Source organism: Macrotis lagotis, chromosome X (genome assembly GCF_037893015.1).
Source record: "Macrotis lagotis isolate mMagLag1 chromosome X, bilby.v1.9.chrom.fasta, whole genome shotgun sequence".
Lineage (NCBI taxonomy): Eukaryota > Metazoa > Chordata > Mammalia > Peramelemorphia > Peramelidae > Macrotis > Macrotis lagotis.
The window spans coordinates 184,373,900-184,396,621 of NC_133666.1; the positions used below are offsets into that span (position 1 = coordinate 184,373,900).

The window sequence follows — 22,722 nt, forward strand, 5'->3', positions numbered from 1 at the left end:
GCTCAAAACTGAGTTTTTTCCCCAAAACTTAATCTCTTCCTGATTTCCCAATTTCTGTCAAATCAAAACCAATCACCCTGTCTTCCTTATTTGAAAACTCTGTGTTAACTTTGATTTTTTTCTTCTTCTTTACCTCCAGGACCTTATCAAATCCTATTGCTTCTATCTACAAAATATATCTGAGATGTTCTCTCTTGCCATTTATTTCCATGGTCAACAACCTATTTGTATTCAATTTAACTTACATTACAATCATATTTCATTATATTCATGCACCACAATTTACTTAGCTATTAGATAATTATTGGGCATTTCTTATTTTACCAATTTTTTACTACAAAAAGAACTTGATGTAAATGGATCTGTATTTGGTGTGTATGGCTAACATAGGGCTCTCCTTATCACCTGCTTAGACCTTTGTGGTTCAAGGAGCTCTGGAGTCATATGTCCAGTTAGCAAGGTCAAAACTATTTTTATAACAATTCTAAGGTATTATTTGCCTATTAAAATATTTCTAGGGCAGCTAGGTGATGCAGTGGATAGAGCACTGGTCCTAGAGTCAGGAGGGCCTGAGTTCAAATCTGACCTCAGATACTTAATGATTACCTAGCTGTGTGACCTTGGACAAGTCATTTAACCCAATTACCCTGCCAAAAATATATTCTTTCCCTTTCCAAATATATGGGTGATATATTATAAATATGTAAACTAATATATGTGTATGTGTATATATATATATATACATATATATATATATTGTTTTTTGGTTATTCAGTCATATGCAATTCTTTGCAATCATGGGATTTTCTTGACAAAAAATTGGAATGATTGGATATTTCCTTCTCTAGGATATTCTGCTTTCCTTCTCAGATGGAGAAATGAGGCAAATAAAGGTTAAATAACTTGCTCAGAATCTCATAGCTTGTTAAGTGTCTGAGGTTTGATTTGAACTCAAGTCTTCTTGCTTCCAATCCTGAGTTCTATCCATGGCACCTCCTACCTGTTTATGTATGTATGTATGTATGTACATAGATAGATAGATAGATAGATAGATAGATAGATAGATAGATAGATAGATAGATAGATAGATATACATGTGTGTATGTCTGGATCATCTTCATATATTTCAGTCAAAACTATATATTACAACAGATTGACTATAGAAACAGAGAGTAGAATCTGTCTTCTGGTAAGCCAGATATTGAAGAGATTAGCAAAAAATAATAGTCAATGCCACTTCCATGATTTTTTGTTGTTGGAAAATTAGTGGAAATTAGTTATTTTTATAAAAATGTTATGTTAATATGTAATGGGTTTGTTATTGTCATTTTAAAAGTTTAGTAAATAAAATTTTAAAATTGATCATTTTAAATTTGTAATATGATCAATATTGATAACTAAACCCACATAAACAAAAGCTCTTCAGAGTCCTCAGCATTTTTCAGAGTTTAAAAGACTCAGAAAATTTTGAGACACAAAAGTTTGAGAACTATTAACTGCATTCCAGTAGCCTTCCTCCAATCCATCCTTCACATCTCTATTAAATTAATCTTTTTTAAGGCACAGATCTTCCTGTGCCATTCTTCTACTCAAAACTTTTCAATGACTACCTTTTGGCTGCTAAGTAAAGTTCATATAGCTTGAGCTGGCACTCAAGACCTTCCATAATTTGTCACAATCTTCTTTTATTGAAATTATGGCTTCCCTTCTAGGAAAAAACTTTCATGAAGTCTTATTGTTCTCCACAGCTAACACTCCCCTCCTTCTTTCTAGGAAACAATGCTTTTGTATCCTTTTTGTGTCCTTATCCTTTTTTTATTCTATATTTTGATTATTTATAATTGTAGTAGAAAGAGGTAGTGTGACATAAAAACTTGGGTTCAAATCTTACTTTGATTCTACCAACTATGCGACACTGGGAAGTTATTTAATCTTTATGTGCTTCAGGTAAGCCCCTAGGATAGATCTCCAAGCTATAGATGGGCACATTGGTGAAAGGAATTTTCAAGGTGGGAGTGCCCTACAATAATAAAAATCACAGACTCTTTGTATATTCAGGTATATGGTAGATTTGTACATGCATAAATTCCAGGAGAATAAGGACTTTGACATAATTATCTTTTGTCTCTCAGTGCTTATATATGAAACATAATAGGCACTTAATAGTGAAATAATGAATATATATATACATATATGAAATGCAGAGATGGGACTTAATGATATTGTAATGAATGAATGAATAAATATTTGTTCTGACTGGGATTCAAGGCATTGTGGACCTCAGGAAGGATCGCCTGGAATGGTGTTGACCTGATCCAGAGTTGTTTGATGTTCTTTAGGGCTATGTTTAATTACATTTCAGTATTCTGGTAATCATATGTCCTTCATTAGAAAATAACCTACTGGGGTGGCTGGGTGGTACAGTGGATAGAGCACTGGCCCTGGAGTCAGGACTTCAAATTCGGCCTCAGACACTTGTATCTGTGTAGCCTTGGGCAAGCCACTTAATCCCATTTGCCTTGCAAAATCCTAAAAAAAATAACCTATATCTATCACTGATGTGGTTATTAAATTAGATTGGATATTAAATACAGTAAGTCCATGACAGCATGATCCAACAACCCTAAATTGACTGAATCAATACCAGGCAAACAACCTTGTGGTTGCTCTTTTCATGTCCTCCACATAAGATTCTGGGCATGTTAGCTGAGACTTACCTTGTAGGGATGCTGGGAAATTACCTTCTTGCTTCAGGTTTGAATCCAACATGAAACACAAGCCATTTATATATGCATTCTCCTTGCATGTTCGATGCACTAAAGGTCCACAGGCCTGGGGAACAGAAGGAATTTGAGGGGAATTCTCAGAAACATCAACATTTACACATCAAAACATTTTTACTGTCTAACTCCCCACTCTTCCTTGCTTTGTAGATTCATTATTCTCCCATCATTCAGTTTGACTTACCAAAAGCTGTGAAGGGTTTATTCCTGTAGCCAGAGTGAGTCCTAGGGACATGTTTACTGCCTCTGGGGGGACTGGGGAGACATAGACATACATTGGGGGGGATTGACAAATATTTGAGTCTGTGCATGGCTAAGCTGAGAGCTACAGTGGAGGATGCCTCAGTCCTAAGTAATGTTTGTGTGTGTGTGTGTGTGTGTGTGTGTGTGTGTGTGTGTGTGTGTGTGTGTGTTGGAGAGGAGGTGGTTAAGGGTATATCAAGGTTGGGAAAGTGATGAGTTAAATGCTAGGGAATAAGGAACCTGAATTCTGGAAGAGGAGCTCACTATGTGAGGGAGAGCAGAGGCTGAGGAGGATAGCTGGGTTCCTTGGTGTGTAAAATCTTGGATTAGAGAAAATAGCAAGGATATAGGATGGGTTCCTAGGTCACAGGCTGCTACTCACCATTAATGGGAATGGTCAGACAGGTCCCAGAACCAAATTCACATTTGTAGAGTTTCCCTGTTTGGTTAACTGATGTGCTCTCCAGGGGCGCCCCAATCACCAGTCTGTGAGAAGAAGCCTGAATCTAATACCACTGGGGACAAGGTATACAAAAATCCTTCCACTTGAGGGAGATAGAGAGTGGAGGAGAAAGCTAGATTTTCTAGAAAGAATGTGGAAGGGGAAGGGAGGGGCACATAATCCAGTAGGGGAAGGCAAGAAAGAATTATTGCAACCTATAGTTTTGTTTTAATTCCTTTATAATTCTTAGTTCTAAGTGAGGAAAGATTGTGACTTTTCTCCTGAACTGTTAGAAGTAGAGAATGCATTTGAGATCAGAGAGGAACTAGGGCCAGGGCAAGGGGTGGGGGGGAGTGGAGGGAAAGGTAAAGTTGCAGAGACAAAGTTTTTACCAGACTTCTTAGCTTTCAAATTATAGGATTATTGATTTAGAATTGAAAAGAATCTTAGAGTCATCTATTTTATCTATCAATAGAAGTCATCTATTACAATTTCTTTATTTTGTTTTTATTGGTCATTCATTTTTTTTTTTTGATCATGTCTAACTCTTTGTGACACCATTTGGAATTTTCTTGGTAAAGAAACTGGTGTGGTTTGCCAGATCATTTTACAGATGAGAAAACTGAGACAAACAGGGTTAAGTGACTTGCCAGGGGGTCACTATGCTAGAAGGCATCTGAGGTCAGATTTCAGCTCAGGAAGATATCTTCCTGATATCAGTCCCAGGACTCTATTCATTAAACCCAACTAGTTAAAACCATTTTACCAACAAGGTTACTGAAGGTCTTACCCAATTTGCTCAAACTGGACTACACTTTGACCAAACCCAGCTCCATTTTCCTGGAAGACTGTTGGTCTCTCAGTGTCCAGATTGAAACCATGACAAGAAATCAGCCCTGGAGAGAGGAATAATAGGAGACAATTTGGAGAAAAATTTGTTCCCTCCCTAGACTTCTCCAGTAGAACCTGCTGGTTCCCACCCTTACTCTGTTCCAGAAATAGGTCTGTTATTCCAATTCTGAAGAAGTCTTACTCACCTATGAGTAGGAAAAAGGCACCTGGGGCCGTGGTTGGCATCTGCCCCATCATCATGCTCCAGGTTTCAGAGCTACTTCTAAGAAGCAGCTGGGAAACAGATAAAAGCATTGGAGGAACAACAGAAAAAAAAAAGAAGTGGTCAGAAAACTCGTAGCTAAGGAAGGAAGAGGGAGGAGAATAAAAAGAAAGAAATTGATTCGTTGTAACTCTTGACTCAACAGCCTTGACTTTGGTTTCCACCTAGACTCCATTTTCTTCTTGTCTTTCATAGTTTATTTTTATACAGAGTCGCCAACCATCACCAGACGCATTGAAGTAATTTGGATGAATGAGAGTAGAACTATCAATACTACACAAAAACAAAATACAAAGAAATAAAAAACAAATTTCAAGAAAAAAAAAACCTGATTGCTCATTGTGTGGTCATAGGAAAGACGGTAAGATCAATAGATTTAGTGTGATTTTTATCTTGAAAATTTCAATGAGAACAGGACAGAAAATAGGCAAGGAAGTGAGTAGATCTAAAAAGAAATAGGACTCAAGAACTTTCCTTTCTCCACCTTTTTTAAATAAAATATTTTTATTTACTTCACTGAATATTTCCCAATTACATGCAAAAAAATTAACATAAATTAAAAAAAATTTTGAGTTCAAAACTCTCTCTCCCTCTTCTCCTCCACCTTATGAAAAGGCAAGCAATATCATATTCATGCATGTGAAGTTTGGCAAGTTTATTTTCATATTAGTCATATTGTGAAACAAAATATACGAAAACACCAATAAAATAAAGTAAAAAAAAGTATGCTTCATTCTTCACTCAGAGTTCATCAGTTCTCTTTATGGAGACTGATAGTATTTTTTATAGTGTGTCCTTTGGAATTGTCTTGGATCATTAATCTGTCTTGATCAGAGCTGTCTTTCACTGTTGATCATCATTACAGTATTGCTGTTCCTGTGTACATTTCACTTTGCATTAACTCATGTCATTCCAGATTTTTCTGAAATCATTGTGATCATCATTCTGACATACAACAATAATATTCCATCAGATTCATACAACACAGATATTTTTCAGCCATTCCCCAAATGATGCTTATCTCAATTTTCAATTGTCACCATAAAAAAGTTAACAAATAGACCCTTTACCCTTTTTTTATTTCTTTGGGATATAGACATAGTAATGGTATGTTGGATCAAAAAAAATGCATAGTTTTATTGTTCTTTGGTTATTGTTCCAAGTTGTTCTCTAGAATGGTTGGATGAGTTCATAACTCCACTAATAGTGCATTAGTGTCCCAGTTTTCCCACATCCCTTCCAACATTCATCATATCCCTTTTCTGTCAAATTAACCAATCTGATAGGTATGCATAGTACCTTAGAGTTGTTTTAGTTTGTACTTCTCTCATTAGTAGTGATAGAGCATGTTTTCATGATTATAGATAGCTTAAATTTCTTCATCTGAAAACTGCCTGTTCATATCCTTTGACCATTTATAAATTGGAGAATGATTTGTATTCTAATAAATTTGTCAGTTATCTATTTATTTGAGAAGTGAGGTCTTTATCAGAAATACAGGCTATAAAAATTGTTTCCTAACTTTCTGCTTTCCTTCTAATCTTGTTTATTGATTTTATTTGTGCAGAAACTTAACAATTTAATGAAACCATAATTATCCATTTTTCATTTCATAATGTTCTCTATCTATTCTTTGTTCATAAATTCTTCTTTGTTAGAGAAATCTGACAGGTAAACTATCCCTTGCTCTTCTGATTAACTTATGGTATCAATCTTTATGTTTAAATTATGTACCCCTTTTGACTTTATCTTTGTGTAGGGAATGAGAGGTTTGTCTATATCTAGTTTCTGCCATTATTTTCCAGTTTTCCTAGCAGTTTTTGTCAAATGGTGAGTTCCTATCCCAGAAGTCTTTAGACTTAATCAAAATATAGCATTTTGAAAGATGATTCTAATACTTCAGCCTCTGTCAAAGAATAACATCTATTCACAGGGGAAAAGTAGATGGCTATACCATTTTCACACGAATGCTGCTAAAATTTACAATGGTTTCTCAAAGGAATTTTCTTGATTCCTTTAAGGGTATGGGATGACCTTTATAAGTATGGAGCTGCTCTCTCACCTCCATTCCAAAATGGTAAGATAGCTCCTGGATCACAATGCTAGTGACTATATTTCCTTCCTTCCTTCCTTCCTTCCTTCCTTCCTTCCTTCCTTCCTTCCTTCCTTCCTTCCTGGCTTTGGCAAGGCAATAGGGTTAAGTGACTTGCCCAAGGTCACACAACTAGGGAATTATTAAGTGTCTGAGGCTGGATTTGAACTTGGGTCCATCCTGACCAGGGTTGGTGCTTTATCCACTGTGCCAACTAGCTGCCCTGGTGATTATATGTTCTAAACCAATAATAGAGACACATGATCAGCTAAAGAAAAATCTTTTAGCATTCATTAAAATATATACTTTTTTTTTTAGTAATTGAGACTCTCCTGATTAGAAAAGGATGTACAAACTATTCATGTCCTTTGAACCAGAAAGCTTACTATTGAACATATACGTCAAGAGGACAGAAAAATCCCACATTAAAAAATTATAGCAGTACTTTCTGTGGTGGGAAAAACCTGGATCAAAGTAGGTGTCTATCAGTGTGAGAATGGCTAAACAAATTGTTCTGTATTAATTTAATACAATATCACTATGCTATAAGAATGAATGCATATGAAGAATTCAGAGAAAATTGGAAAGACTCGGGGCGGCTAGGTGGCGCAGTGAATAGAGCACTGGCCTTGGAGTCAGGAGTACCTGGGTTCAAATCCGACCTCAGACACTTAATAATTACCTAGCTGTGTGGCCTTGGGCAAGCCACTTAACCCCATTGCCTTGAAAAATCTAAAAAAAGAAAAAGAAAAGAAAAGAAAATTGGAAAGACTCACCAAAAGTGGTACATGATGAGAAAAACTGAATTGCAAGATAAATAATAATAATATTAAAGTTGGTCAAAATTAAATTATTTCTCATAACCAAGTTTCTCATGATCCTTGAAAATATATGAAAAATTCATTTCCCTCTGCTCAGCATGGAGGTAAGGGACTCTGGGAAGCAGAAGGTTGCATATACTATCAAATCTTTTTGATTTGTTATTTGACTTTGCTAGGGTTTTGTTGCTGCTCCTTCTTTTGTCATGGTCACAAAGCATGGTTCATTGTTGAGTTGGATGAATATTGAGAAATGACTGTGTCATTAAGAAAAGGCATTATTGATTGTTGAGGGCCAGCTCCTGGGAGTGATTTACACATATCCTTGGTGACCTTTTCCATCAGAGATATGTATGTATTCTTGTTCATTATATGCATTTGTCAGCTCTCCAGTGAACCCTGACCTGGGATAATCTGTGGCTTTGGAGGTGGTTGTAAAAGGCTCTTCTGATAGAGAAGTATGCAGATTTCTAAGAACAAATATCGTAAATTTACCCAGGAAATTGTGAAACTGGATCTCCTTTAACCGGTCATTCCTGAGATAAGTTTTTGTTATAAAAAACCTGAGTTTCTGAAATTAAAACCAGTAGATTTTTGCATCATGTCCTTTCGTGTGTGTACATTTCTGCTCCACCTGACTCCCCTAAGTCAACGTCCACACCCTCACCGAGGGTAACTGGTGCCTGAACCTGGAGGATGGACCTGGAGGGGAATCAGTCTTGAAAGGAAAGAGGCTGTCTGGACACCTGCACGTCAATTAAAAAAAAAAGAGCGCTCTTAAAGGGACAGCAGGCAATTAAGGTAAATAATTTTTTTTTTCATCAAGTCTAAAACAGATAGCATTAAAAAAGGACAGTCTAAGGAGAGAGGACATTATTTGAAAGTGCTAAAGCAGATAGTTAAAAAAAGAGACTTGTTAATAACAACAAAACAAATGGAAGAATTTATTGAAATGTGTACAAAAATGTTGTCCTTGGTTTCCAGAAAAAGGAGTACTAAGTACTGAAAAATGGGAAACCTGGAAACAGATGAACGAACATTTTAAACAGGAAGGTCAAGAGGCATTTCCTATAGGAGTCTTTTCATTGTGGAATATTTTAAAAATCTGACCACCTGGAGATGTTCTTTTGGCTCAGAGTATATTAAAAGTTGTAGATGATCAAACTATTCATTAGGAAGATAAGAATAAAAAATGAGTGGTGACTTTTATCTCCAACACCACCTCCCAACCCACAACTGCCTTGGGGTGGGAAGAAGGATGTGGAGGCCAAAGCCCAGGGGCTGTACCTTCCCAGGAGAATCCTCCTCTTGGCTCCTGCTTTAGGAACTTGTACCAGAAAGTCTCCAGGAGACTAGGCCCCACCCCCTCAGGCTGCCTCCTGGGCTGCTGCTCCTGGGCTTCCATCCACAGCCGCCCTCTCCAGCCAGCTCCACTTCCTCCTAACTTTAATAACCCACCTTCTGCTCCTTTAAGGTCTAAAGGAGACAACACTAATAGAGAGAAGGGGCATATAAATGCTACTCAAAAAGCAGTGGTTAAAAGAGAGGAGATTCCATGGAACATGAGAGAGTTATTGTTCTCTTTTCCCATGTTTGAGAGACCTGATCCAGATTCCAGGGGTTGTTTTGAGAGAATATGATAATTTAAACTTTAAAACATTTAAAGAATTAAAATCATCCACAAACAATAGCCCATATGTTTTAACTATGTTAGAAATATTAGCTAGACAAATATTAGCCCCAGAAGATTGGACCATGATAACAAAAACTGCTCTTATGCCAGGAGATTACTTAATATGGAAAACTGAATTTTTTTGAGAACTGTACTAGTCAGGCTAAGATAAATGAAGCAGCAGGGTTAAGAATAACATTTGAAATGCTCTCTAGCACTGGTCCATGGGCAGGAATAGATAATCAAATTGGGTATAGTTTACAGGCACATGAACAGGCATGGCTAAAATTGCCTGAAAAGGAAGTAGGCAATACTTTATTTACAAAAATAAAACAAGGAGCTAATGAAGATTTCGCACAATTTCTTGCTAGACTGCAACAGGCAGTTCAAAGGGGTATGAGAGATCAGACAGCTTGTTTGCTCATGGCTTGCTTATCTAGATCTTGAAGTTAACTAAGAGAAGAATTAGGAAAAAGCACTAGATAAGAGAGAGAAAATTGTTTCATGAGGACTTGATAAAATAAAATTTTAAAAAATGTTAAAAAGGGAATTTATTTGAAGTTTTAGAAACAGAAAAGTGACAGTGGATATTCACAGATGAGAAAGGTATGTGTTAAATAAACTCACAAAAATGTTATTTAATTTCAAAAATACAAGATAATCAGATTCATTTTGAAATACATAATTTGATTTTTACAGAAAATAATGGGATGATTGAGGATTTAAAAATAGAAGACTCCCCTCCCAGAAAAGATTTAGGGTTATTTCTTTAAAAAGATGTTATTTGGTTTACTCTAAGTCGAAGGGAGACAGGGGATATTCCAATTAGGCTGAGGGATTTTTGAGCGACTGTTTGCTTTCTCAAAAGTTATAGTTATTTATAGTTAAAATCAAGAAGTGTTAAATATCAAAACCTTTGAATGGAAAAATATATTGTGAAAAATGGAACGTTCTCTGCATTTTTCCTCTGTTTTCTTGGAAGATTTGTTACCTTTGGTGATGTTTGTTTTGTTTTCTGGCCAGAGTGTTTTTGTGTGTGTGTGTGTGTGTGTGTGTGTGTGTGTGTGTGTGTGTTTATCTGGTATCTTGTTTTTTTTTGTCTTTGTGTAATGTTTAAAGGGACCCTCTAGTGTGACAGCAGAGTAAGGTTTCCCTGGATTTCGGAAACCTCTCTGGTTCTAAATGCTCTGACTCTGTTTATGTGTCTATAAGTGTTTACTTTAAAATACAGGCAGAGAGAAGCTCTCAGCTGTCTCTGAGGCCTGCTGTTCTCTATGTTCTGATTGGCCAATCTTTCCATTCTCTCTTTTCAAAATTAGATCTTTTTTTCCCAAAACTCATGATTGGCACCAAAAGAAGGAAATTTTCCTGAGATCATATTGTTTTTGTAGGAGAAAGGGTTCTATTATTTTCTCTTATTTTCTATTGTCTCTTTTCTGGCCTGATAGACTAATAGAATTTTAATTACTGATTTGGCAAATTATACATATAAGGGACCTAGAAGAAATTGAAATTGTCCTAAAAAATTTTTTTGGATTGGTCTTAATTAGCATGTTAAAAATAATTACATATATATATATATATAATAAAAATATTTTTGGGGGGTGAGCAAGGAATGATAAGGAGCAAAGGTAAATAATTAGTGCATACTACCTTGATATCTCAAAATGTGAGGAATCTCCAATTCCCAGAATATCGTTTTGTTAGTGAGGATAGAAAGCTCTTTTAAGTTAGAGCACTGAGAAGTTAGAATAGCACTGATACAGATAAGAAGGATTTGCAAACTTTTATATTTTGAAAAGGAAAATAAGTTAAGGTAAGTTTGAATATGTTTGGAATGTATAAGATTATTAAGAGAACTATAAAGAAAATCTTGTAATCATAAAAAGGGATTTTAGAATCATCTGGCCTCAAGAAATTTTTATGTATTACAGAGTTTTAGAGAGTAAAGGAAATACACATTAAATTGAAGTGTGTTATGTATAAATAGTAAACTTTGTATAAGAACACATTCAGACAATTTTTTGAAACTTTAATATTGTGTTACAATAACAAGCAATGAATGAATTGAAGTATCATCCATCACCTTTGTAAAGATTTGTTATAAGAAAACTGGAGAATACCTTTCCAACAAGGTTATATCTCTCAAGGTTTTTTGGCTCAGAGAAATTGTGAAAAGCTGTGTTCTTCCACCTAGTGTTTCTTAAAGGGAATATCTATTATTTAAGAAGTAGAAATTATATGAGTAGCCTGTAATCCTGGCATTGGTAAAAGTTTTACATTGGATTTTTTTGAAATTTTATATATAGATATATATATCTATATATCTATATATAAAATTCATAGAGAATCTTATTTTTAATCTTATTTTATTTTTGAACAAGAGCAAAATAAGCTTATAAAACAGAGATATGAAAGAAATTTACATGTAACAGATATTTAGTTATAAGGTTAACTTTAAGAGAATTGGATGATCATGCCTCTAAGAATAGCATGAGTATAGGCAAAAAGGTAAGAGGATACAAGACATATGAGCAAAGTGAGAACAGATTGACTAATGCATGGGGAATGTATAAAACAGAGAAGAATTTGAGGTTGGGGATAGATTATGGAGATCTTTAAAAGCCAGGTTAAAGCATTTGGAATTTATTCTATGAAAAATGGGGGATTCATTAAAAGGTTTTTGAACTTAGGAATGGCTTAATAAGAGTTGTGAATTCGGAAGATCAATCTGATAGCCAAAAAGGTTGGGGAAGCAGGATGGATGGGAGTAGAGGCTTCTTTCCTCTGGGTGAAGTCATTAAGTTTACTAGGGGTGGAGTATTGCACTGTGATGGGAATCCTGACTTTCCTTCACCTGCCTCCTCCCTCAGGGTTTACCCTTTCTCTCAAACCCAGTCCTGAGAAAGGCAGCTAATGGTTAAAAAAAAAAAACAAGATTAAGTTTACTCACAACTTGGTGTCTACCACTTCCACCTGACTTGTGATTTATTTTTAGGAATATTTGAAATGCAATTCCTATGCCAAGACTGTACAATTTAATACCTCTCTTCTACTTTGTCCTTACAGCTTCTGCTGATTAAGCCTTTACTCTCTAAAATAAGAAATGTTCTCTTTTTTTGTTCTCTATTTCTATCTTTAGTTATCTTTGATTTTTTTCTGTCTTTTTAGTCTCACTTTCTCTCTGTCTTTATTTTTCTGTCTCTCTCTGCCTCTTTCTGAGTCTGTCTGCCTTCCTCCTTATCTATCTCTCTCTGTTTCTGTCCCTCTATCCCCATCTATTAAGACTGAAAAAGTCTGTCTTCCATGAGACCCTCTATTCTAGCCCATAATCTTATCTTTCTTGCTCTAATTCCTATAACACTAGTGAAAGTATCATTTACTTGACCTATGGCCTCCTATTTCCTGTCTCTGTCTCTGTCTCTGTCTCTCTGTCTCTCTGTATCTCTCTGTCTCTCTCTCTGTCTCTCTCTCTCTGTCTCTCTCTCTCTCTCTCTCTCTCTCTCTCTCTCTCTCTCTCTCTCTCTCTCTCTCTCTCTCTCTCTCTCTCTCTCTCTCTCTCTCTCTCGCTGTCTCAGTCTCTTCTCTTTCTGTAAGCTTCAAAAATAAAACACTTACTGCTTAACAGTAACACTGGCTCACAGAATTTCAGAGTGGGTAAGTAAAACCTAAATAGAAAGTAACATAGAAGGAACTGATGTGCTTATACCCACTGCGAACCAAGGTAGGGGGACAAAGTGGTTTCGATAATGTAGAAAGTATCCCCAGAACCAACCTCTCAATTGACTTTTCTGTGACCTTCCTGGAGCTGGGGTTTCCACTGTGTGATATCAAAGGATCAGTTCAGATCTTTTCATAGGCTCTCAAGACTTAATTCTCAGCAGTTATTTGTTTCCATGTAAGACTTCTGAGTGCCCTCTTCCTCTCTTCCATCTCTAACTCCTTCCCCCACCCCAAAGGAGGTGGTTCAGTGCATCTGTTGGTCAGCTCTACCCCCAAGACATTCTAACCCTAATCTTTGGAAAACCCTCCAGAGATAAGAAGTTGTGAGACAAAAATGCATGATTTTCTTTGCCTTGTCAGAAAGAAGGAAATGAAAAAGAGAATATAGAAGTTACCTTGTGGTCAAAACTTGGAGGTTTACAATAGGTTAGTGGGTTCAGGTCTATTTTGAGGGTGTTAGGGGAATATAACTGATAGTATTGTGTTGGGGTCAACTAAAGTGCTTAACTTGAACTTTGAAATGAAGGGGTGATATAGCACCTCACTTTGTGTGAAAAGAATTACCATAAGCATGTTTTTGTAAACTGACCTCAGTATGGCTGTCTTCTCAGACAGATCATAATTTTGCACCATTATCTCTAAGGTCTCCTTGCTTGCCCTCTCTTCTTCTCAGAGTCCATCCTTGAAAACTTTGCATATGGAAAATTCCCTAGCCTCTGGGATACCTGGCTAAGGTTCAAAATCTTTCTTTGTAAGCATTCCTCTTTCCCTCCATGGTTAGTCAACTATCTTAAATCCCTTTTTTTTCCTTGACTCCACAAGCTGACTTATAATAAAGGCTGACTGAAACAGGTTTCTGTCTGCTCAGTTCTCTCACAATCCAGAATTGTGGGTCCCTAGAACCTTTATTAGTCCCTTCCTGCAATATTTCTTCGTGCTGAAACCCAGGAACTAAGTGGGATTCCCTTTGTGAATCCTAGGAATCTCTTTCAGTCAAAGGGAAGTAGGTGGTTTCTCCTAATTTTTTTCCTCTTCTTCCCTGACCCCCACTTCCCTGCTCTGCAATGAGTCCCTGGAAAGCCCCAATCTTTCATAGGCAGCAGTTGCTTTTGGTTTCAGGGAACTGATTAGCAAGTGGACTCAACCAAAACCAAGTGAGCCTTCGTTAGAATGGACACCTTCTACAAAGTTGCATCATTTTTTTCCTTATCACTTTCCCTTCTCCTGGGACACTGGGAAACAGGGAAAGATCAAAGAGCATGGGACCTTCAACTCCCAAGGATTTTTCCTTTGGGCTTTTTCTGGATCATTGGGCAAATTTGGAGAGAGAGATCAAGCAAAGGTACCTTTATCCTCCCCTTGTAACAACACTTGCAGGGAAGCATGGGCACAGGGAGTGTTGAGACAGTTGGAGACAAATTTTGTAAATCTTTTGTTTGCATTGTTAAGAGAATTTCTTCCTTTATAGTCTAATTTAGGCCGTGGTCTCAGGGCCTGACCTTCAATCTGATCTGGATTGCATTCTCTTTTGGTCTGGGCAGCCAGGTCATGTGTCTAAAACCATCCATAAGAGACCCCTCCCCAAAAGGCAAAATCTCCAATGCAGAACTTGGGTCACTCCTTGGTCATCACCCCTTCCATGGACCCTGAGGGAAAATTTAAGGAGATTTGGGGAGGGTGTTCACTCTCTTTTACCTTCCCAGATTCCTGTTGAGCCTTGGCAGTGGGTCTGCCAAGTTCAATTATCAATCCACATGGTCTTTTTCTTAATCTCTACTTAACTTTCCTATCATTTTCTTTTGTGTTGTAACTACTTTTAATAAATCTCTATTTTCTTTTACACCTGCATTCCCGGGTCTCCGAATTGTGATTCTTCACCGGTGGTAACTGAACACAAGGGGGACAAAATGACCCAAAAGAAAGGGTCTCTAAATTATAATGCAATTTGGTAACTTGGCTTTTTTCTTTTGTCTCAGCAAAACAACCCTTATCAGGAGCCTTGAAAGTTCTCTAGGACCACCCCCCCCTCCGCCTTTTCACTGGATCCCAGGGATGGGCTACTAGGCAGAAACAGGGAATTCCAAAACCTGGTTTAGATTTAACATCCCTCAGCCTCTGAACTTTGGTTTGTCTAAAATGTTGCAATTTGAGCTCTCTTTCAAGGAAATAGAATCATTCTTAACTCTACTTGCTGTATTTTGGACTCTAGTCCAGGAGTCTGCAGATACTATGGTTGAGTTGGTCTATAGATTCTCAACTACCCTACTGGGTCAATCCCCCAAGGGGACTTTGAGAAACTTAGAGAGATCACCCACCATCCCCTTAAATGCCCCACATTGAAATACACCTACCTTCCTCTACTGAAGGAGCTGCTATTCTTGGTATGCATTCTTAATGAATTTGAGATCCCAAACACCATTAGTTCAATTTTTTTAATTCTTTTTGTCTAGCCTCATCACTATTTAGAGGACCATGAACAATTACCAGACCTACAGGTATGTATATAATTGTCAAAATCCAGAATCTAAGCCGGCCAAATTTTTTTTCAACATTGGTAAAATGTCTTTCTATGTACATGTGTGTCTGTGATATGTTTCTCTGTAGTGTGGATGGCCATCCCCCTGCTCCCAATTTTATTCTTACTTTTTTCTTTCTATTAGGAGATGGGAGGATCACCTACCTCTACACCCCTCATCCCCAACAAAGTGGCTCAACATCAACAGGTAAAATTTACATGGAAATTGCCAACATGAAAGGAGGAAGGTTTGTCCCCTTATTCCTTGCTTGACTCTGATGTTGAGGATGTCCCCCAATCTTCTTTTCCCCTTCTCACAGCTTATTTTTTTTCCTTCAAAATATAGTACAACTTCTGTATAATCTAAGACCCACCCCATTCTGGGAATCAATAGTTTCAAGGCTTGTCTGTCTCATTAAAAAAAAATGAGAAAAGGTAAAAAGTAATTGAATTTGTTATTTTAAAATCATGCAAGTTAATATCAAGCACTGATTAATGCAAATGTATCTTGCTGTAATTTATATAAGCTTTTTATTAATTTTCTATGATTCAATCTTAAAGAAATGTTTTGCTACATACCATTTGATTAAGAAAGTAAATAAGTTTTGTTGCTATTTTTGGATTTGTAAGCTGTAAGATTAAAAACATTTACAAAGGATATATAATGTGTATCTCTAAAGAATTTTGAATTGTAATAAATTAAGAGAAAAAATTGTGCTGTGATAAGTAAAATAATGTATTGGAAATATGGTTTTTATAAGTAAAAGTAAGGTTTTAAATAAGTTATTAGATCTGTTAAAGAACAATATGTACTAAAAGAAGAAAAAGGAAATATTCAATGGAGTGAATACAGGCTGAAATATGGTTAAACAGTATATTAAGAAGAAAATACAAGTTGTAAAATCTGAGTAATGGGTTTGAAAGACTTAGGAAAAATAATAATAATAAAGAAAAGTTACAAGGAAAAATTAAAAGGCATAGAGATGATTGGGTTTTTGAACATATGTGAGCTATATAAAATTGATGGAAGATGGTTAAACTATGTAAACAGAGCATATGAGGTTAGACTTTATATAAGTAAAAAGATTAATTTTGGAAATTTTGAAAATTTATTTTAAAATCTATGTAAAAAGAGTATAGAGAGCTATGAATCAATAGATAAGCTGTGAATCATGAATCAATTGAAGAGCTATGGAATTTCTTCTGGGATAGTGTAACCCAGATTTGTACTAAACTGAGATTTGTACTATACTGTTCTTAAAAGTGATTAGGGTAATTTAAAAACTTAACATTAGACTGACACTTTTGCAATTTCTGGCAGTGAACTGAAATGTTTAATATGTGTAGCATTTGTACTAAATATAACTACAACATTTATGTCAAAACTTGGGATTTCTGTGTACTATCATTTGGAATATAGATTGAGGTGTCATTGAATTCCTAATTTGGTGTTCAAAATGAGGAAAAATTTATTGTACTATTTGGTATTTTAAATAAGGAAATTAAGAATACAAAGAAAGTTCCCTCTACTATTCCATAAGATAATCTGAGAATATAATTAATTAAATCAAAAAATGTTCAGGTTTTTAACAGTTATGATTACTAGGAAGGACAAATTCTTTCATTGGGAGTTAAGAATTGGGCTGATGAAAATAAGAATGATAATAAATTAAGAAATTAAAAAACTTGAACACTTCTAGATTTTGAAAGAAAAATCATTTAAGGTTATTTTGAGTAATCATTGTACAAAAAAATAGGATGTAATACACAATGATGTTTCATCCAAAAATATATTTCTGTATTTCTCTCTCTCCATATATATATATATATATATATATATATAATGTATATATGTACACATATATTTACATATGTGCATACATTTACATATATATTTATAAACAAGCTTACATCATCTGAGGATGTATGTCAATGTATGAGTCAATGTAGAGATTTAATATTGGATTATTTCTAGTGATAAAGGTAAAGATGAAGAAAAATGTATTCCCATCATGTTGTAATGATCTGTTATGTGCTCTGTAGAAAAGGCATTCGATTATTCTCTGATTGTAATTACCAGGGAGCTGGCCATACCCTGACAATAAGAGAGCAAATTCCCTTTGGGCCAGAAAAGCAGCTTGTGAAACTTTGTTTTTATCTATCACATGTTTGTAAAAGGGGAATATATTAGAAATCAGGTTACTATAAGTCCAGATATTAATGCCAAATAAGACAAATGGGGAATATTCATGAAATTGAAATTTATTAACTGTGTGACTTAAGGAGGTTACCTCATTTCTGTTTTCTTCATGTGAATGTAAACTGCTTAGCACTAGGCAAACATTTTATATATTAACTGTTATTGTTTCTTCAACTAAGAGTAAGTACTTTATACCTGATAATTTTATATAATGTTTTTCTTAAAGGTGAACAACATATATCATGATTCTAATGGTGACAAGATGCCTATAAGGAAATTTAGACATGCATTTATTTAATTGTACAAAACATCACCTTATCAGTAATGGATTTTGTTTCAAGTTTCAAATAATTATTGGTTATAATGTATAATTGGTCAACTTTTGTATAAGTTATGCTCTCAAAATTTGGATATTATAGAGTATGGACTGAAAAAACTAAAAGAAAAATCAGTGGGAAAAATGTTTTTAAATCAGTTATGTTATTTTTCATTTCTTGTTTTATGACTGGATTTTTCCACTTTTGTCTAAAATTAAGTATATCTACAACTATTTTTATCACTTATGAAAATCTAAATTATTTGAAGTTATTTTTTTAAGGTTGTTATCTAAAGGTCAGAGTACAGCCCACCCACCACAGGAAGATGGGTAGGCAGATGGAGACAACAAACCCACTTCCCTTCTCTAGGTTCCCTGTTGGTTTAGTTTAGACAAGGTACACCAGCCCTGGGAAATAAACCAATTTTGAGCCATGGAATTTCTAAACAGTGAACCTGGCCTGCTGTATTTGACCAACAGGGCCCTTAGGGATAGCTCTATGCCCATTTTTCAATTTGAAGTAGCCCTGGGATATGAGACATCCATGTCTTTGCCACTAACTCCCAAAGTTAAACAAATGGGGAAATGATGGGGTTAACTTAACTGTTAATTTAAACTTTGAAATGAAAGAGTTAACTCTGATATTACAGTACCTAGTTTTGTGTGGAAGGAGGTTCCAGGGGTAACTAGGTGTTGAAGTGGATAGAACACTGGCCCTGAAGTCAGGGGGACCTAAGTTCAATCAGACCTCAGACATTTAATACTTGCTTAGCTGTGTGACCTTGGGTAAGTCACTTAACCACATTGCCTTGCAAAAATCAAAAAGAAAGAAAGAAAGAAAGAGGTTCCAGACAAAAAATTACAACATAAATTTTTTGTAAACTGACCTCAGTAAGACTGTCTTCTCAGAACCATTATCGCTAAGGTCCCTTTACATGCTGACCCTTTCTCTCAAACTTCATTCTTGAAAACTTTGCATATGGAAAATTCCCTAGCCTCTGGGGTACCTAGTTAAGGTCCAAAATCTTTCTTTATAAGCATCCCCCTTTGCACCCACAGTCATTCAATTATCTTAAACTCCTTTCTTTGACTCCAAATTTATGTGTGATAAAGACTGGCTGAAACAGGTTCCTATCTATGGGATGTGGTCCCTAAACACTTTCTGGGTCACTTCCCACAATAATTATATAAAGTGATGTTCATGTAATGAATGACTCCACAAGACTTGAATCTCATTTTTCAGCTTCTTAACAGAAAATATTTTAAAATGTTCCCCTCAGTTCAAAACAAATATTGAAGTCAGTATGGAATAGTGTAAATAGCTCTGAATTCATGAGACCAAGAACTACTTAATCTTGAGTTAACCATCTTTCTGAGACTATTTCTTTCTCTATCAATTATAGGGTAGAAAGTAATTGAAATAGTTTTAATTCAACAAATATTTCTTAAATGTCCTGTGTGAGACTCAGGGCTGAATATTGGGAATCACAAAGATAACTAAAATATTTTCCCTGACTTCAAGAAATTTAGAGTCTACTGAGGAAGAGGTAGAAGAAAGGTACAATAGATCTATAAACACATAAAATACACAATAATTGGAGAAATAAGAAAAAAGACTGCCATAGCCTTCTATAAACAGCAGTATTTGAAGGGGCAGTTGAGTGGTTCAGTGACTAGAGTACTAGTCCAGGAGTCAGGAGGACCTGAGTTCAAATCCAGATTCAGACACTTAACTCATCGTGTGACCTTGGGCAAGTCACTTAAACCCATTGCCTTGCAAAACAAAAACAAAACAAAAACACAAAACAAAACCAAAAAAGGCAGTATCTGAGTTGTTTTGAAGAAAGACAGAGATTTTAAGTATCGCAGCTTAGGAAGGAGAGCATTTTAAGCAAGAAGGACAGCAAAAGATCAGAGGTGGAGACAGAGTTTCACATAAGGCTCTATCATACATGTGTTTGTATTGGCTACAAAGCGGGGAAATGTATGGGATTGGGGAGGAAGCTGACATAATTAGACTTGCCTTTTAGGAAAATCATTTTAACGACTGACAAGAGGGAGCTGAGTCAGGGATTTTAGAAGGTCATTGATTGCAGGCCAGGAGAGAAATTATAAGGGCTTGATTAAGTAAGGTGAAAATATGAATGGAGGGTCAGGGGTTGTATCCAAGAAATACAATACAGAACGAAGCAACAAAAATTGGGAAGTGATTTTATATGTAGGTCAAAGGAAAGTGAAGTTAAAAATGTCGTTGATGTTGTAAATATGGGTAACTGGAAGAATGTAGTACTCAGAAGAAGAGTAAGATCTATTTTAAACATGTTGAATTTGAGATTGCTATGGGACATCTGGGGCAGCTAGATCAATGTCCAGACTTTAAATCTGACCTCAGACACTAGCTGTGTGACCCTGTGCAAGTCACTTAACCCTCTTACAATTCCCTCTAAAATGAGCCAGAGAAGGAAATGGCAAACCACTCCAATGTCTTTATTAAGAAAACCCCAAATGGGGTCAAAAAGTGTAGACATAAATAAACACCAATTACTTGCTTGCTTGTGGGACATCCAGTTCAAAATGTCCAATAGGTAGTTGGTAGTATGGAATTGGAGCTCTGGAGACAGATTGTGCTGAAATTTTAGATCTAAGAATAATCTTCATCATTGAATCTATGGAACTTGAAGAGATCACCTAGTATAAGGGAAAATGGAAAAGAGAGTCCAGAATAGAATCTTGGGAAGGGGCATATACAGTTAATTGGTGTTACCTGGATGAAGAGCTAACAAAGGAGAGATGAGAAGAAATTCATAAAGAAAACCAAGAGATAATAGTGTTCTGAAAGAGAGTAACAGGGGAGGGGGGGAGAGAGAGAGAGAGAGAGAGAGAGAGAGAGAGAGAGAGAGAGAGAGAGAGAGACAGAAACAGAGATAGAGAGAGAAAATCAGAGAGACAGAGATCGAAAGAGAGTATCTTACTCTTTTAGTACTTAGGAAGAGAAGGAGGTCAACAGTGTTATGGACTTTCAGAAGCTTAAGAAGGATGCAGATTAAGAAATTTAGATTTTGCAATTAAGAAATTATTAGTAAATTATTTAAATTCTTACAACTCTCACCCAATAGATTATTGTCCAATTAACAAAGAGAGCAGAACTAGAGAAAACAGAAATCAATACTACCAGAGAAAAGAGAGGTAAGCAGGGGAAAACAAGTCCCTCCTCTCTCACTGATTCAGGAGCAGCAGGTAAAGGGGTAGAAAAGAGCAGTTCTCTGGAGCATTGTAGAGAAAAACAACTTTTAATTACAAGTGCATGACCAGTTACATTTTCAAAAGTCTGGTGGTTTTTGGTGGAGTCAGTTTCTATCTCTTGACATAGAGATGGTGAATTCCACATGAAGAATGAGACATACATTTTTGTTTGTTTTTTAGGTTTTTTGCAAGGCAATAGGGTTAAGTGGCTTGCCCAAGGCCACACAGCTAGGTAATTATTAAGTGTCTGAGACCAGATTTGAACCCAGGTACTCCTGACTCCAGGGCCAGTGCTTTATCCACCGCGCCACCTAGCTGCCCCTTTTTTTGTTTGTTTTTTGAGACATACATTTTTAAAAACAATCATTTTTTTCATGATTATATTTATTTCTTGGGGGAGGGGACTTTTATTTTTCATTTTTTTATAAGGGAGAATGGGGTGAGATGTAGTGACAGCTATATTTCAATGAAAGAAAAATGTTAATAAATCATTTCAAAAAACAGAAGAAAGTTCAGAAAAGGGAACAGACAAGCAGGACAGTGTTGGAATTACCATGTTAAGTTTTATTTAGACCAACCCCCTTAAAAAACCCTCAAAATTTAAGTTGTATATAGTGTGTAGGGGAGAGAAGTTTCCAGTATCATATAGTCTGTTTAAGATTTTTTTTGCAATTTTTTGCAAATAAGAATGTGATTATTTGTGTTGAGTTCAATATATATATATATATATGCATATACATATATATATTCATAATGAGAGATCATTGGAAACTTTTGTAACCCAAGATTTTCTAGGCAAGCCCTGGGCTAATATGGAGCCCTCTAAGTCCTCTACCAAGTGGGTAGACCTAGCCTCTTTTAACTCATTTCTTGAGCGTTTAAAACTGGTGAGATTAAATCTTTTATTCTCCCCCCATCAGCTTTTCAGCTATCCTCTTTTCTACCACTTTACCTGCTTCATCCAAGGGATGTCATAATCTGAACCAGTAAGAGAAGAGGAATTTGTTTTCCTCTGCTCACGTCTCATTTGTCTCATAATATTGGTTTCTATTCTGAGTTGTTTGTGCTCAGTTTCGGAGGTTGGAGATAATCCTCACTGTACCAGGAATTTAAGCCATGGTGATCTGGCAACCAGGATTTCAGGTGGGGTGGTTCAGTAAACCAATTTTGGTAGGGAAACCATGAGAAGCCAGGGTGCCTGGTTCTCAAATTCTAGTGGGGTTTCAGACTTGGTACTGGGACTGTATTCTAAACTATGAATTTAATTCTCTTCCCCTCCTCAGAAACATGTGGGACAAGAGGAAAAATCTTGGAGGGGAATAAGTTTGTATGTTTGTGATTATACCATCTGAAGTAAATATTCCTCTGTGTAAAGGACCTTGTATTAGAATTAGAAGACAACATCTTCAGTTGAGTGATTGTAGTCTGAAGCCAAAATGCAGACGTTTTAGAAAACAATAAGAGGAATTCTTACTAAAAATATTTGCTCTTCAGTGACTAGGTGGTGCAGTGGATAGAGTGCACCCGCTCTGGATTCAGGAGTACCTGAGTTCAAATTGGG

At 36.0% G+C, this 22,722-nt stretch overlaps 1 protein-coding gene and 1 long non-coding RNA gene across 2 annotated transcripts in view; one reads left to right on the forward strand and one right to left on the reverse strand.

Annotated features, from left to right (window-relative positions):
- The window catches only part of LOC141502440 (integrin alpha-M-like), a 64,412-nt gene extending 59,794 nt beyond the window's left edge, over window positions 1-4,618 (reverse strand). Inside the window, exons 1-5 of the mRNA XM_074207187.1 lie at window positions 4,506-4,618; window positions 4,259-4,364; window positions 3,409-3,512; window positions 2,968-3,038; window positions 2,718-2,832 (exon numbers count right to left, since the gene is read on the reverse strand). Of these exons, the coding sequence (XP_074063288.1) occupies window positions 2,718-2,832; window positions 2,968-3,038; window positions 3,409-3,512; window positions 4,259-4,364; window positions 4,506-4,614 (505 nt within the window). The 5' untranslated portion in view covers window positions 4,615-4,618. The remainder of the gene's footprint in view (window positions 1-2,717; window positions 2,833-2,967; window positions 3,039-3,408; window positions 3,513-4,258; window positions 4,365-4,505) is intronic.
- A 3,482-nt stretch (window positions 4,619-8,100) lies between these two features.
- Window positions 8,101-15,781, forward strand: LOC141502210 (uncharacterized). Its single transcript, XR_012472450.1, has 3 exons — window positions 8,101-8,293; window positions 15,338-15,382; window positions 15,548-15,781. It is a non-coding gene; the product is annotated as an uncharacterized LOC141502210 (long non-coding RNA).
- Window positions 15,782-22,722: the final 6,941 nt, after the last annotated feature.